The 15,106-nt window shown below is 46.7% G+C and overlaps 1 protein-coding gene across 2 annotated transcripts in view; it reads left to right on the top strand.

Annotated features, from left to right (window-relative positions):
- MAML3 (mastermind like transcriptional coactivator 3) overlaps nucleotides 1-15,106 on the top strand; it is a gene marked incomplete at its 5' end in the record, with an annotated part of 238,668 nt that overhangs the window by 221,205 nt on the left and 2,357 nt on the right. The window contains 2 exons of one of the 2 annotated variants that reach the window (XM_083860894.1): nucleotides 11,436-11,675; nucleotides 13,773-13,857. In XM_083860894.1, the coding sequence (XP_083717020.1) occupies nucleotides 11,436-11,675; nucleotides 13,773-13,857 (325 nt within the window). Of the gene's footprint in view, nucleotides 1-11,435; nucleotides 11,676-13,769; nucleotides 13,858-15,106 lie in introns of both variants that reach the window. The other variant, XM_083860893.1, reaches the window with a different exon arrangement.

The following is a 15,106-nucleotide window of genomic DNA, read 5'->3' as shown; positions in this document are numbered from 1 at the left end:
ACAGCTTTGCATTGGGACCCTGAGACATGGTCAAATTCACAGTGATGGCAGGGTGTATTAATGAAGGTCGTCATTCTTTGCAAACAGTAGTGTTTTTAATTAATAACTCCAGCAGGACTTTTCTGAGATTTGCATTTTTCTATTCCATGTCCTTTTTAAGTCACTGAGATAATGAAATTACAAGGATGAAAGTGGGGGCAGGGGGAATGCAACTCAAAGTCTGGAAAATAATTGCTGCATTTTTTTCTAAAGAAAGACTGTAGTCTTCATTCCCGTTAGTGATAGCTCAAACAAGGCACCAGAGTTGAGTGGCAACTGCACCAATTAGCAATGCTGCTGTTGGTTTGTGAATTGCATGTGAAATGTAGAATTTGTCCAGAAGTGCTAATGCAAATTGCTCAACAAAAATGTGCCTTCTGTGTCAAGTCTTTTCACTTGTTCTGACACACTGATGTCTCCCCAGATTTCTCTGATCGGCAGATCCCTCTCTCAGTTGACAGCTACCAGAGCTCATAAAGTAATGAAAATATTTCTTATTGCCATTAGCTGTGTCTCTTCAAGGAGGACTCCAAGTCAGCACCAGCTACTTGCTAAACAACACAATTCTGACTTATTTATAGGGTATTGGACTTCACATTTCCAGACTTAAATGCTGAAAGCCCAGTAAATACCTAAGATTTTACCTGCACAGAAGTTCAAAGACCTGGTTATCTGCCATGACAGTAATTTGGTCACTTTGCATGTGTTCAGCATCCCCTGTTATTGTACATGGTGATAACCTTTGTACTGCACTGGAGGGGGCTGAGTTACAATTGCCATGGGAACTGTAACTTAACATTTCCTGGCTTTTTCAGCACACGACAGCTCATCCTTATATTATGTTCTCTAAGAGAAGAAGTAGTGAAGCAAGGGCACAGTGAAATAATGGTGTTTTCACACCTACAGAATATAAAATGGTGTATTTAGCTGTATGCAGATTGAAGTTGGATTTGTTACACTATTTATTGCACCTCTGAACCAGTTTAGGAGTCTCATTGTTCTGGGCTCTCTGCAGATGCAGGATGTAAATATGTTTCCTTCCCCACAAATACTTCTAACCTAAGAGTAAGATAAGAGATAATGCAGGGAGACAAACACACCAGGGAGTACAAGGAAACAGGAGACTTCTGGACATCATGGAGACAGAAACTTCTACAAATATAACTATACTGAGGGCACAGTTCAGGGTGAGATTTGTGTGATTTGGAGACTCCTCCCAAGAATGAGATCCAGCAGGGAGGAAAGCGTGAAGGCTAAAATGTAACATGTGGAAAAGAGTGGGTTGTGATGGGGTGACAGAAAGTCTCAGCAGTGAAAGAGAGATGATGTGTGAGGTGGCATATGCTGCAGCTGAATTTGAGAGCAAGGGAGGATGCAGAAATCCAGAGTAAAGGGAATCCAAGAGAGAGCAACAAGGAGAGAGATGGCACAGGCAGGATGACAGGCAAAAAAAGAATGAGCAGGACAGCAGAACTTGGGCAGTCTACAAGCAGGGTAAGATTGCAAGTGTCAGGGTGTGAGGCAGTGGGAGCCTGGCTGTGGGACTGCAGAGTGTGAGGGCACAGATAACAACCAGGCCATGGACTGAGTGACAGCCAGGCCATGGTGTTTCCCACAGGGACTGAGGGAACAGGAAGGAGAGCAGGCCTAGGGAGTAAGATGAGAGCCTACTTGGAGTTTGAGCTGACAGATATCCACAAGATAATCCCAGAGGCAGGGCATGGATTTAGTCAGAACAGACAGAAAGTGGCCAGGGACAGAGAGGCAGGTTGGTGAGTCACTGGTGCAGAGAAGGTTCCTGAATGTGTACAGAGGGAGAATTCACTCTGAGACACAAGGGAGAAGGAAAGGAGACAAGGGAGGAGGACAGAGAGCCACAGAACAGCAGCAGGTGGGAGGCTGAGAGGTGACAAACTAGTCTGAGTGACCCTGAGCAAGCAAAGGAAGGTGTTGGAGTCAAGCAGGAGCACTGGGAAAGGAGGACCGGATTTCCAGAAGGAGCTGACAGGCTATGACAGAGAGCCTGGTGTAGTGCAGAGCTGCAGCCAGACAAAGAAAATTAGAAACTCTGTGATTCTGGTTCTGTGACAGGAGAGATGTGAAAGCCTGTTTGAAAAAGAATCTGTTGGAGATGGAGCCTAAATTCAGTCTAAATCATATAAATCATCATCAGCAGACTCAATAATCTTAGAGCTGACAGTGAGAAGAGCTAGAGAGTGAGACTGGAGAGTCAGTAGGAGTCAAGGATTGTTTGGATTTTTTTTTAAGCATTAAGATAGAGCATGCTTGTGCTGCAATGGGAAAGAGCAAGAGGAGAGAGAGATATATAGAAAAGGAGAAGGCACATGGGGGCAAGAGAGATGAGAAGAGAGGACCCAGTGAGGTTGCCAAGACAAGAATAAGGGCTGGGGACCACTGATGAGGCCACCTCCTCTGTGGCCAGGAGCAGAGAGCTGGGCAGGATGGGAAGTGGGGGTCGAGGGAGATCATGATTTGCTTTAAGTGTCCCATGGGAGAGATCAACACAATCCTGTGCAAAGACCCATCCTCAGTGAAGGCAAGGCTTCAGAAGTGAGTCCAAGGCTGCAAAAAGGCAGCTGGGATTACACTGGGAGGGCTAGTTAAGCTGGCAAAGATAAGTAGGCATTAGGAAGATGGCAGCATAGGAGATGAAAAAAGCATTCATGTTGTAGAGGGAGTTAAAAAAAAGCAAGAGGAAATTTAAAGCTTAAGAGGTATCAAGACCATCTAGAAAGCCTCAGAGAACATTAATAAGGGCTTGATCAGCAAAGCAGGCTATGCCTTAGAGACCTGGAAGTCTAGGGATCAAGTCAGTTCTTCTAAAATCTGAGCTGAGTTAGGCCTTGCGAAGGAAATTAATTCAATTGTGATGTTTTCCTTAATCGTACAAATAGAGGGAGCCATACAGTGTCAGACATGTCGAGGTTAAGGACCTTAAAGACAAGCTAGGCACAGCCCAAATCAAAATGCCTAATCTCAGTTTTCAGTGGGACTAAGATGGCTCTGTCAAACAAAAGGCCAGGTAGCTAATGGTAACACAAAGACCACATGCAAGAGGGAAGAAAAAAATCAAGAGAGTTTCACAAGTTGGAACTAGGTGGTCTGGGTTGCTTGGATTCAAGGATGCTAAAAGGACTGGCTAATGAAACCCTACACCTGGTTGTTCCATCCCAACCAGCTCAGTTTATCAGCAGTTAGTTATGTGAAACCACAGCAAAGATCCTGTTGCTTTGCCAGGCAGCTGGACCACTTCCCTGGGGCCTGCCGGCTACCTTATGGAAATCCTGGGCTCTTGATTTGAGATGGAAGTCCCACCTCCAGAGGGGCTGCACGGACAAGCACGTACAAAACAAGGCAAGAGAGTTATTCTAGCTCTTTGAAGTCACTGTCAGGCAGAGGAAGATCATGGAATTTATGCATGAATAGGTACAGATGAACATTCTCCATAAGCACCAATGCTTTTATCAGTCCTGCTGATAATCTCCTGAAGGCCAGCAGCGATCTGAGTTACTGTGTATCCAAGGTACTCTCTCCCTCTGTGTCCTGTAAGGGCACAGTGCAGAAGGAAGTCCTCACTTCACCTGATCCTGCTGGTGTGATCTCCCTCCCCTGAGGGCACGGTGTGAATGAGGGAGAAGAGAGCAGTGTGAAAGGAGCAGCTGGGAGCTGCAGAGTGCTCCCAAGTTGTGCCAGGAAACACCCGGCAAGACAGGGCAGCTTTACTGTGAGCACCAGGGACCTGGTGGACACACTCCCTGACCCCTCCCCACATTCCTGCCAGGCCACAGACCAGTCAAAGGGTCAGGGACAGTGCAGGAGAGGTCCCTGCAGCCATGCAAGAAGACAGCTACTTTTCCATACATTTTTCCGTGGATATTTTCTTTGCCTCGGCAGAAGCAACACTGTGGGGGTGATTGCAGCTTCTTCCCAATTTCTGAGGTAAGGTGCCTTCTGCACAAGGGAAGGAGAGCATATGGCCCACTGTGTTTATTTCTCAGCCAGGATTCTTTCAGGCTTGGCAAATTACACTGCTTGCTGAGGAGCAACACAAGTGCCAAGTTGGAATTTCTAAAAATGAAAGATTTAATTTATCACAGCACAGAGAAAAGGATCTGAAAAACACCTTTAAGTGTGAAAAAATACCTTTTGTTTATGCTCAAACAAAACAACCAAGAGGAAGTTTAACAAAATTCCAGCTAGAGTTAAAAAAAAAAGTAAAAAAATCTCTGCAGTCATCCACAGGAGACTTCAGGCAGCTTCTGCTAGGTGTGAGCTAGAGCCAGGCTCTTCAAAATACCTCAACAACCAGTGAGCTCCATGGGGTCCAAGGTGATAATGTGGTACAGGCTCGGGCCATTAGAAGGAAAGGGGCTGCCTGATAATGGGGAGTGTTAAATTCTAGAGAGCTCCATTAGAGCATCTTTTTCTTCCACTTTTGCTTTTTCCAAGCCTCATATTTTTCCCTGTGTGCGCTTAGAAGCTTTTCTTTCTCTTACAGCATTTATTTTTATTGTGTCATTTTCCCTCTGTTCCCCCTTTTCATTGGCCCTGTGTGAGTGTTTGCTTAAACCATTTGCCTGCTTTCATCTTCCATTTTTCTTCTCTCCCTCTTTCCAGGGGCTCTCTAGCTGCGATTATCCTTACGCTTTACATTAGCTTTCCTCCCTCCTGCTCCAGGATGGGCTTGAAGGGGGCATTGATTAAAGCTAAAACCTGCAGCAGGAGAATTTCTATCAGGCACCAGCTTCAGGGTCCAGTGCCTTCCATGACCTCAGCTCTCACTTTGTTTTTCTCCAGGACCAGTTTCCAAAGTCCCAGAAAATCTACTAAGACAGAGCCAAGCTGCCAGTGAAATGGGAAGTCACAGCTGCTCTTGAGGGGCTGGTTTGTACCCTTGGAAGCCCTCAGCTGTGGGAGAAGGCAGCAGGGATGTGGCATGGAAAAGCTTTGGCGTGGGCCAGGTTTTCAATTCCCTTCTCCTGCCTTTTGCTCCCTGAAGGTTCCCTCTTGCTTCCAGAGTGCTAGGGCACCCTGTGGGATGCCATGATGGCACAGCTTCATGCAGCAGTCTTTGAGGGGAGTAATTACAGCCTTCACAATATGCCTAAAATATAAGGTTGGGCACTTCAGTGTTTCTTCAAATCCTTGCTCTCCTTCCGTCCCTGCCACCAGTCTTGTCTGGGGGCCAGTGCTTATTTCTCCTTTGAGTATTTTGATTTGAATTTGGGCTGATCCACTTTTTTTTTCCTCCTAAAAATAATAAGACCAATTAAAATTGAAATTACAAGGAAAATAGTTACTTGAGATAAGTGAATACTTCTCAGTGCACAAACTTGACCATTACATCTTTACACTCCATACTATGGTCTTATGGTATGCTGGTGAAACTGGGGATAAACAAAACTGAAAGCAGGCATGATTTCCCCTGCAAAGTTTTTTTTCTTGAGGGAAGGGAGAAATCACCAGAGCTATTATTTGTAAAAGAGGAAACGACCCTGGTTTTATTAGGCTGGTTGAAGTTCAGTGGCATTCTGTTGAAATGCTACATTCCTGAATCCTGTCATTCCTGAATTCCATCGGTTGTGCTCAGGAGTTAAACCCCTGGGCTGGAGCAGAAGTGGGTGTGCAGGGAGGTGCCAGGAAAGATCCTTCTCCTCACAGGCTTTGAGGGGAGCTTCTGCTGGCCCTTATCTCTTAAACAGCATTAGAAAAACAGTTGCCTCTTTTAGAGCCCTTTGTTACCTACTTCATCACCAGAAATGAAGACATTGGAAAATTCCTAGCAGAAAACAAAAATACACCAAAGTCTGTCAGATCCTGTTTGTTCTGTGGGCAGAATAAACTGTATGGAAAACACAGGGAGGAGAGATGCAGGCGAGGAGAGGTGAAAGGAAAACAAATTGGCTGCATGCAGAGGTCTGGTGTCAAACATCAGAGGGATCTTGTTTGCTCAGATACTGTATGAAAGACCATGGCAACCGGGGGCCTGGGGGGAGAGGAGAGGTTTGCAGCCCCTCCCTGAGGCTGGATGACAGAGGAAATAGGTGAAGCAATCAGCTCTGCTGAGCCTGCCAGGCTGCTGGAGTTGTGAACCAGCGTATTCCATCCCTTCGTCCTATAGGCTGTTTTTTTTCTGAGGCAAAAAACACCCCCAGTAGTCTGAAGTGAATGGATTTGTAATTCCTTTACTCTGTCAGATGGTACCATTCTGAGAAAGGTGGCTTTGCTGTGGGCAGTCTGATTTAGAGAGAGGATTAAGATCCCTGTGAGACACAATAAGTCACAACATTACAAGGAATTCAATAGAAATATTTCTGAGGGAGTATAGGAATGTGCTTTCAAGGCTGCTCTGAAAACACTGGGTTAGAGATGATGTTTTACTGTGACCTAGTGTATGGAAATGGAGTCATATATTTGATCCCAGTAACAGGTTGGAGATCCCCCTTCTTAACACACAGACACACACACAGACATGCAGGCAGTGCCTGTGTCCCCAGCAGCAGCTCAGGGCTGTGCACAGGTGAGGGCAGACAGTGCTGTTCTGCCTTGTACATCACACCCATTCCATTGCACTAGTGTTGTGTTTATCCAGAAAGGCATTCATCCTTGAAGACAGCAAATTGTGGAGATCTGACATTTCTGATGGGTAGTGGAATCAGAGGGCAAAAATGTGATTCTTCTTTCTGATTTGAATCTGTCTTCAGCTTCCAGTCCTTGTGTATGGTTTTGCCTTCTTTGCCGGATAAAAGAGCTCTTTATGGAATTTCTTCCCTCATTAAGGTATTTTTATCCACAATGGTCAAAGCATCTCTCCATGCTTTTTGTGGTAAGCTAAATGGATTGAGCTCTTTAAGTCACTTGCTGGCAGGCATTTTCTGCCACAAATCATTTTTTGTCTACTTTTTCTGCTTTTGACTCTAAAATGTAGATGTCTGATTGTATACATTTTTCTAGTGTCATTCCTCTGATGCAGTGTGCAGGATAAACTACTTTCTGGCTTCTATTTGCTTTTTATATTCAATATCCATTTGCTCACATGACACAGAACAGCACAGGAAATTGTCTGTTTGTCCGTTTTACGCATTCACACCCTCTTCCCAGTCTGTGTCTCTCAGCTTTTTGTTCCCAGATGTGGAATACCCATCCTCTGTCGATTTCTGCCAGTAGTTGCCTGGAACAGCCCCCTTTTCTCTGAGGTGCCACTTTGGCCCCCTGGCCTTCAGCAGGAGCAGAGCTGGCTCCTCCACATAAATCAAGCTGTGCACAGAGGGATAATGGGCAGGCTTGGGTGTCTCTGCCTCGTTCTTGGGGCTTTAGCTGGTGCTCGTTCTGCTTGTTCAGAGAGGAAATTGTATGATTGCTTTTAGCTGCAGTTGAGGGATTGAATGACATGCAGAAGGAATAAATTACTGCATGATAAGGAAGAGGCACATAAGATTTGAGACAAAGAGGAAAATCTCCTTTCCACTCCCCTTTGTTATCCTTTAACTGTACATATCACACGTTACTCTGAGCTCCTGCAGAGTATTCCATCACTCCAGTAGAGCCCTGGAAATACACTGGGAGGACACAGGATGTATCTTCCTGTTGCTTAACTAAGGACTGGATTATCCCACAGGGCACAACTCCCATGGAGGCATTAGGTAAGCAGTCAGATCCCTGCACAAGTTCATCTTACGTGGTGCCCTGCAGCTCTACAAACCTGTCCAGGTGTGTTATGCTGACCATTTGGAAACAGTGGCTGCTTTTTGGTTTTGTGAACAGGCACCTCTTTGGTTCCTTCAATATCTGCTTTTGCTCCCAGGGGCCAAGCTCTTAATTCTGTCCTGGGCTGCCTTGAAAGTGGACAGCTGAGGCTGCCGGGGCAGGACCAGTCTGTGTTTGAACTCGCTCTGTGTCACAGCTGAGGGGTCTTGGCACCATCCTCCCTTTATGTAACCTGCTCTTGGCTTCACCTGTCCCTCGGTGAGGACCCTGCAGCAGAGCTGCAGCACCAACTGGAACAGTGACACTGTGACTGTGCTCGAGCCACTGTTAGCAGGAGAGAGCTGTTTGCAGCCTGAGAGCAGCACACAGTGGCTTTGGGTGGTGTTGAAAAGAGCCAGAGTGAAAAATGAAAAATCACACTGTACCATTTTCCCAGATATCACAACCTGAGAATGCAATCCCTGTTTCCCCTTCCAGGGCATCTTGTCACTCTCTTCGGGGACTACCTGCCCACAGAGCACCCCCATACACAGGTGCCCTCATGCACCCATGAGCACAGGGCCCTGGGGGAAAGAGCTGGGCTGTTCCCTTGCTCTGCAGATCCCTGGGAGTTACAGGGTGAGCCAAGCTGGGAGCATGGGCCACTGGGGAGACCAGCATGGGTGACATGCAGCTGCAGGCTGGGTGCTGGTGGGGGTGTCTGGAGAGTGAAGCAAGAGAGCAGTGCCTGTTAGTGGAGAAAGGAAAATGCAGAGGCTGGGCAGAGGGTGTAGGAAGGAGAAAGGGGATAGTAGGGAATGAGGAGGAGGAGCAGGAAGGCTCAGTGTGTAGTAGGAGGATGAGAGAGCAGGAGCAAAGAGGGTTGTCAGTGAAGTTTGGATTAGTTTGGTTTTTAAGCTTTGCAAGTGTGGAAGTTCTGCACTTAGCCTGAGTTGCTTGACTTGGTGTTCTGTTGCTGTGGTGAGACAGCATCTGGGTCTGGAGCTGCCATGGCTTGTAAGAGGCAGCCCTGTAGAGTCCAGTGTTGCTTCCTCCATCCCCAGTTCCCTGCCACATAGGCCATTGCCAGGGGTCATCTCCACACACTCCCCTCAGAGGATAACAGCGGCAGTGCCAGCCTGCAGAGCTAAAGCTCTGGGGAAAGAGCTCTGCTCTCAGGCGCCTGGGGGCATTTTCCTGCCTGCAGAAACCTTTTGCCTGGGCTGTGCTCTTATTTTCAGGACACACGACCCAGAGCTGTTCCCAGTGATCTCAGAAGGGCTTTTCATCATCAGTGGGGAAGAGCTTTTGCCAAGAAAAAAATGGAAAGGAGAAGAAATGTTCTGGGCAGGAGGGTGGTCTAGATGAAAAAGGCCTGCCTTTAACAGAAACAGGAAGTTTTCATTATGTACCTTGAAATGACTAAACACACAACACTGGAAGTGACACCTGTGTGCTAATCTTCTTATTTCCTTTAGCTGCTCCACAGTGTACCAGGCTCGCATCAGCTGGTAGGGCACCTTTCAAAACTTTCTTCTTTTTAAACTCCAGAATTAATTTATAACATAATCCATCAGAGAATGGAGTACTTTCTGCTTGGGGTGAGCGTGTCCCTCAGCTATACCTGTGTGAGCATTAAGAGCCAGGACAGGAGTTCTGTAGGAAGATTTTTTAAATTTTTCTTTAGCAATTCAGTGAGGACTGGGGCTGCAGCCCCAAAGGCAGCTGTGCACTGAAGCTCGCAGAGGAAGCTCCATGGGATGTCACTTCACAGCATACCCTTTGGCTCCTGGGGTTTTTCCCCTCCTTTTTCTTTGCCTTGTAGTGACTGCAGCAAAGGCTCCATTATTTGGCAGCGTAGCCCTGCTTTTGTCTATAAATGGAAGCAGTTGGCCCATATCCCAGTATAACACAGGATAGTCCTGTGCATCAGTTATGCAATTGGTAGCTTGATGACTTCATCAGAAGCCGGGGGAGGGCCAGGGGGTGGTAGGAAAAAGCCTTTGCCATCAGCTGTGCTGGAGACAGGCAATAAACCTGTGTGTCCCCCCAAAGCAAAGAAAGCAGGAGCTCAGTGACAGGAGTGGGTGAAGGGTTCGGTGCAGGAGCAGCTGAGGGATCCTTAGCAATTCCCTGATCCTGGCTTGGGGGAGACCCAGTCACTGCTGCAGCCCTGGTCCTCAGGATGCTGCAGGGACTGTGCTTGACCGGCTTGCAAAGTGATGGGAGAACTGGAAAGAGGAAGACGGAGAGAACTTTCAAACCTAGACAGATGTTAAAAGGGAAAAGAACCTAAATATTGGAGAGCTGCCTTTCAGCAGAGAGCCCTTCAGGGAGTATCTGTGCAAAGCAGAGATGTGGGCAAATTGTATTTTGTTATTTCCTCAGGAGGGTCCTTGAAAACCTGACCGTCGTGAGGAAAGGCTGATCCTCATTCCCCAAGCTACACTCCAGCACTGCACTTAACCCCTTCCCTGACTGGGCTGGGGTGGGTGCTGCAAGATCACCTTTCTGTACGCCCAGATCCCGCAGTGACTGACATAACTCAAACTCACCGGTGAGGCAGGTGAATCTGAACCTCACCCCGCCAGGTTTTGCACGAAGGATGCTAAAGTGATACAGGTTCTTTCCATCAAGTCGGTGGCTTTGAATAAGTACCCGTCGCCTTTATTAATCAGTTAAAGAGGTTCTAAGGGGTTTAAAAGCCGAGACAGGGACCGGGCACGCAGTCGCTGCTTTTCAAACACGGCATCAAGGGCGGCGTGGTGCCGGGCTGGGCCCCTAGGGAAGGGCTGGCGGTGCCGGGAGTCCCGTTTGCCCCGGCCTCGGGACAGCCTCGGGCTGGCGGGGGCGGCTCGGGAGGCGCAGCCCCTCCCGGGAATGCTCCCCGGGAATGCTCCCCGGGAATGCTCCCCGGGGCCCCGGGAATTCACCAGCCCCGCTCAGGCACACCCGCGGGGCAGCAGCGCCACCTGCCGGCGGCGGGCTCTGCTGATCCCGACCCCATCCCGTTCCTCCGCCGGGACGCGGGCTGGGATTTCCCTCCCGACCTTTCGTCGGTGCTTTTCCCAGCACTAAAAGGCAGCAAATTGGATTTAGAACACGAAGAGAGAGTGGAGTGTGTGCAGGGAAGGCACTTGCCCTGATTCCTTCCAGCCACACACATTGGTCCAGTGCTACAGGATATAAATCTTGAATAAACACATAACGGAGCTCAATCCTGGGGTTCTGGTGAAGAATTAGTTCTGCCAGCTCCCACTGTCTGTTGTGTGCAACTAACACCTTGGGTCCCAATCCAGGGGGTATGTTATATTGCTGTTATGAAGAGAGGGAAATGGAAAGGAAGAGAAAATATACTTGTCTCCTTGAGAAGAGAGAAAAATTTAGAAAAACATGACTCTGAAGCATGAAAAAAACCCCGTAGCTCACAACTTCATTATTTCACTATTAATTATAAAGTGCTACTACTTTACCTGAGGGACTTTGAATTCCAGGAGAAAAGAGAAATGTATTCCCTGTGGGGAGCAGTCCGAGGCTCGGTCACAAGCCATGAGCATCCTTCCAAGGACTCACTTTCTCCAAGCTCCAGGCTTCACCCATGAACTCTGTGCCTCCTCAGCTGGCTGAGCTGTGATTTCCCTCCCCTGTGGAGCAGGCAGTAACAAGGCATTCCCTCTCTCTTTGCACAGGAGCACCAGGTGGGATTGTCGCGGCCCACGGGGCCCATGCAGCCCTCTGTCCCGGCAGGCTCCGGCAACATAGTCACAGGCTCCAGCTCTGGGGGGCCCTTCCTCGGCAGCCAGCCCCAGGCAGCCATCATGAAGCAGATGCTGATCGAGCAGAGAGCACAGCTACATGTGATGGAGCAGCAGAAGCAGCAGTTTCTCCGGGAGCAGAGGCAGCAGCAGCAGCAGATCTTGGCGGAGCAGGTACAGTATCTGTCTGTCTCCAACGCGTGCTGGGATGAGCATGAGTGCTACAGGCAGTGCAGCACCAGCCTTTCCTTCTAGATTTGGGAATTCTCTCTCTGTGGATCCTGTCAGGGTATTTCAGCAATGGTTGCCAAAGAAGAGGCAACTGTATCAGTCCTTACCTTTAGCTTGGCAAATATTACCCATGTTTCCTATAGCGGCCTTGACAGTCGTGTTGGATTTTAGGCACTGGGAAAGTTGGCTCTTAACCTGGCATCTAAAGGTGCATTTACTCCAGCAGAAGCAGACTCAGCTGCAGTTACAGTCGCAGGTCCTCTCCCCTAGCTCTGATTGTGGTCTTGCATTGGCAAAATGTGTGCACAGCTGCACAGGGATCTGGGTCAAAGAATGGACATTGGTGAAAAGAAGACTTAGCAAAGAAAAATGTTACTGTTTACCCAGACCAATTCCTTAATCTGATTTATTGAGTGTCAGTAGGAGCAATTAGGTCATACAAGGGAGAGAACCAGAGATTGAAGTGGGAAAGCAGTAAAACCACCTCTGGCAGTGGCAATGTGGAAGAGCTGCATTGGAGCTATCACCCGGCTTCCTGAGCTGCTGGGCTTTGCAATATGGATGTTAAACTACGCAGGGTGGTGTGTACTTAATTCAGCTGTAGTTTTAAAGCAGCCCAAGAAAAAGCCAGTTGGAAGTCACACTGTTGAGTTCCTACAAGATCTCATACCCAAGTTTAAAGTTGCAGTCCTCTAATGTTACTTAGATAATGCCCTGGTAGATCAGCAGCTGCTTTAAGCTTTGCTTCTCCTCTCTTGCTAAGGAAAAACAGCTTAAGACCATATGCTTAAATTTGTGTTAGAACACATGCATGCCATGTAACCACAGAAATACAGATTGTCTCCCCGCCTTTGTCTTGTTGCTCCTAAGAAACAGAAAGATTTACTCTCAGTGAACAGGAAGGATGCTCCCAGAAATATTTAGGATGAAGATGTCTGAACTGATTCAAGCATGAACAAGTGCATGAGAGTGAGGATGCAGTAATACATCCCATGGATTGGGCCAATTGCATAAACGTGCATAAAACCAGAGGCAGTCAGTGATTTGGATGCTGAAGGCAAGCCTGAAAGTGTTAAAAAGCCACCAAGTTGAGGCTGTCAAGTGTGCTGACACACTTTTTGCAGAGAATAAGTGGTAACGTCACAGTCCTCAGGCTCCTGGCTTTGGGGTAGTTTCTGCCTAACAAGAGTCCCTCTTTCTTTTTGATAGTGTGTAACACATACCTATGAATGCAGGGATCCCTTCTTTCCTATCTCTGCCATTCTTGTACCTTTGTTAAACGTCATTGGTTTTGGACACAGTATTTGTACAGCTGCAGATGATGCTCCAAGACATGACCTTTCAGTAAGTGCTTAGTTGAGTACACCTTAGCATCTGAAAAATCTGTTTTTATAATCAGCCCTTGATTCTGTTTTAAAATATTCACAAGTATTCATAGAAAACAACCACAGAGGAGCAATGTGGTCTGGATCAAGGGAGCATGTTGCAGTCACTACTCCCCAAATATCATGCACTGAAGCATAAAAGGAAATGTGCCTTAGTAATCCATTTCTCTATTGGCTCAGGAATGTTCCAAGGCTGCAGTGCTTGGTTCAGGATGCAGTAATCCTTGTAGCTGAGTGTTATAAGTGCAGGCATGGAGCAGTCTTGCACCAGGAACACAAACCTCTGGACCTTGGCAGGACTGAGGGAAGGAAAGTGTGTGTGTGGCTGCAGTTGCCCTTAGACCTAGGTGAGCAAAGTTAGTTCACATACTTCCCTCTCCTTTCTGCCTGAAGACAGTTTAGCTCATGGTGTAGAAGTCAGGATGAAATGGCTCTAAGTAAGGAGTGATGATGTTGGCCTCAGCACATGTTCCTTTTTGAGCCAAAAGGAGTCTGAGTGTTGCGTGCTCTGAGGAGGACTCTCCAGATGACTGCCTGTCTCTCCAGAACACCTCACCAGATAAGAATCACTGCAAGTTCAGCAGTTTTGCCACCAGCCCATTAATTAATAATCTATTTTCTCTTCTGCTTTCTTTCCATCTTTCATTTTCAGCAGATGCAGCAGCAGCCACATTTGCCTCGGCAGCATCTGCATCAACAGCGAAGCCCATATCCAGTGCAACAGGTCAATCAATTCCAAGGTAAAAGTCAAATTGTTTTTCCTGTTTTGGAGTCAAAGCCCTTAAGGCAGCCAATGTGTGAAAGCTTGTGCAGTTTGTGACTCTTAGGGTTTAAGCAGTGTGCCAGAAGAAAAGTACAGGCTGTTGCACACACCACATATTTTACCAAAGAGGAATGCCTGTTAGCGTATTCAGTTAAGTTCATATTTTCCTTTCTGCTCTCTTCAGTGAAAACTGTTTGCTGCTTTTTTTTTTTCTTGCTTTTTTTTTTCTTTTTTTTTTGACATTTGTTTTTCCTCTTTGACATCCAGATGTCACGGATTCATTCATGGATTTATCTTGTTGACCTCTACTCTTATGAGGTTCTTTTCCTGCCAGCATTTCTGACTGTATCTTGGTTTTGTCCCTCCTTCATTCCCCACTTTATCTAATTGGATGAGCAGAGAATTTCAGAGAGGTCATGCTTATCTGGAGGAGGGACTGATAAATGTCAGGTGTGGGAAACACAGTGAGATGTAAATAATATTTTTTTTTATGATCTCAAAAAAAGCAAGAGTATTATTTTGATGTGCTCCCAGGTAACTGAAGAATATAAGCGCACTCATTTTGGCTCAGGAAAATAAGTTAATTCTGAGCTTTTTAGGTGCAAAGCATCACCTGGATGTCTTCACTAACCATGATTTCTATATAGACATGAAATGAACACACCCTGTGCTGTATATTCATAATAATATCACGTAGATGCAACAGAAGACAAGGGAGGCAATTCTGGACATTTCACATTGCCATTCTGGTTCCCAGGATGTGAACAGGCAGCCACATCTTCTACTGGCATATATCAGGGCACTTCTTCTAATCACCTCCTCATTTTTATCTTTGGCACCACAAGTTCTGTATGAAATTACTTTTTTCCCCCAATAATTCATTTCCAAAATCAAGAAGTGTGTGCACAGCCATCCACTGAGATGCACACATACAATCTCTCTGCTTTCATATTTGAAACGCTGCCTTTGTATGTATTATTTAAAAGAAACAGGGAAGAGAGTTTAGGCTAATCTGACAGAGCAAGGAATTCATTTTCATAAATGAACTGATTTAAATAATTCACCATTTTTTCCTTTTTAGTCACATAAATGTAATCCAGTGTAGTAGGTTATGTGTAAATGAGACCAGAAGGTGGCCTAAAACCTTGAAATCTGTTGCATCTCTCTTTTAACTACTCCTTGTCTGATCTCCTGTCACTTATGCCAAGTACAGTAGTTACCAAAAG

This window comes from Zosterops lateralis (assembly GCF_965231275.1).
Source record: "Zosterops lateralis genome assembly, chromosome: 5".
Taxonomy (NCBI): domain Eukaryota; kingdom Metazoa; phylum Chordata; class Aves; order Passeriformes; family Zosteropidae; genus Zosterops; species Zosterops lateralis.
The sequence above is the reverse complement of the archived record's forward strand: the minus strand, read 5'-3'. Positions and strand labels throughout refer to the sequence as shown.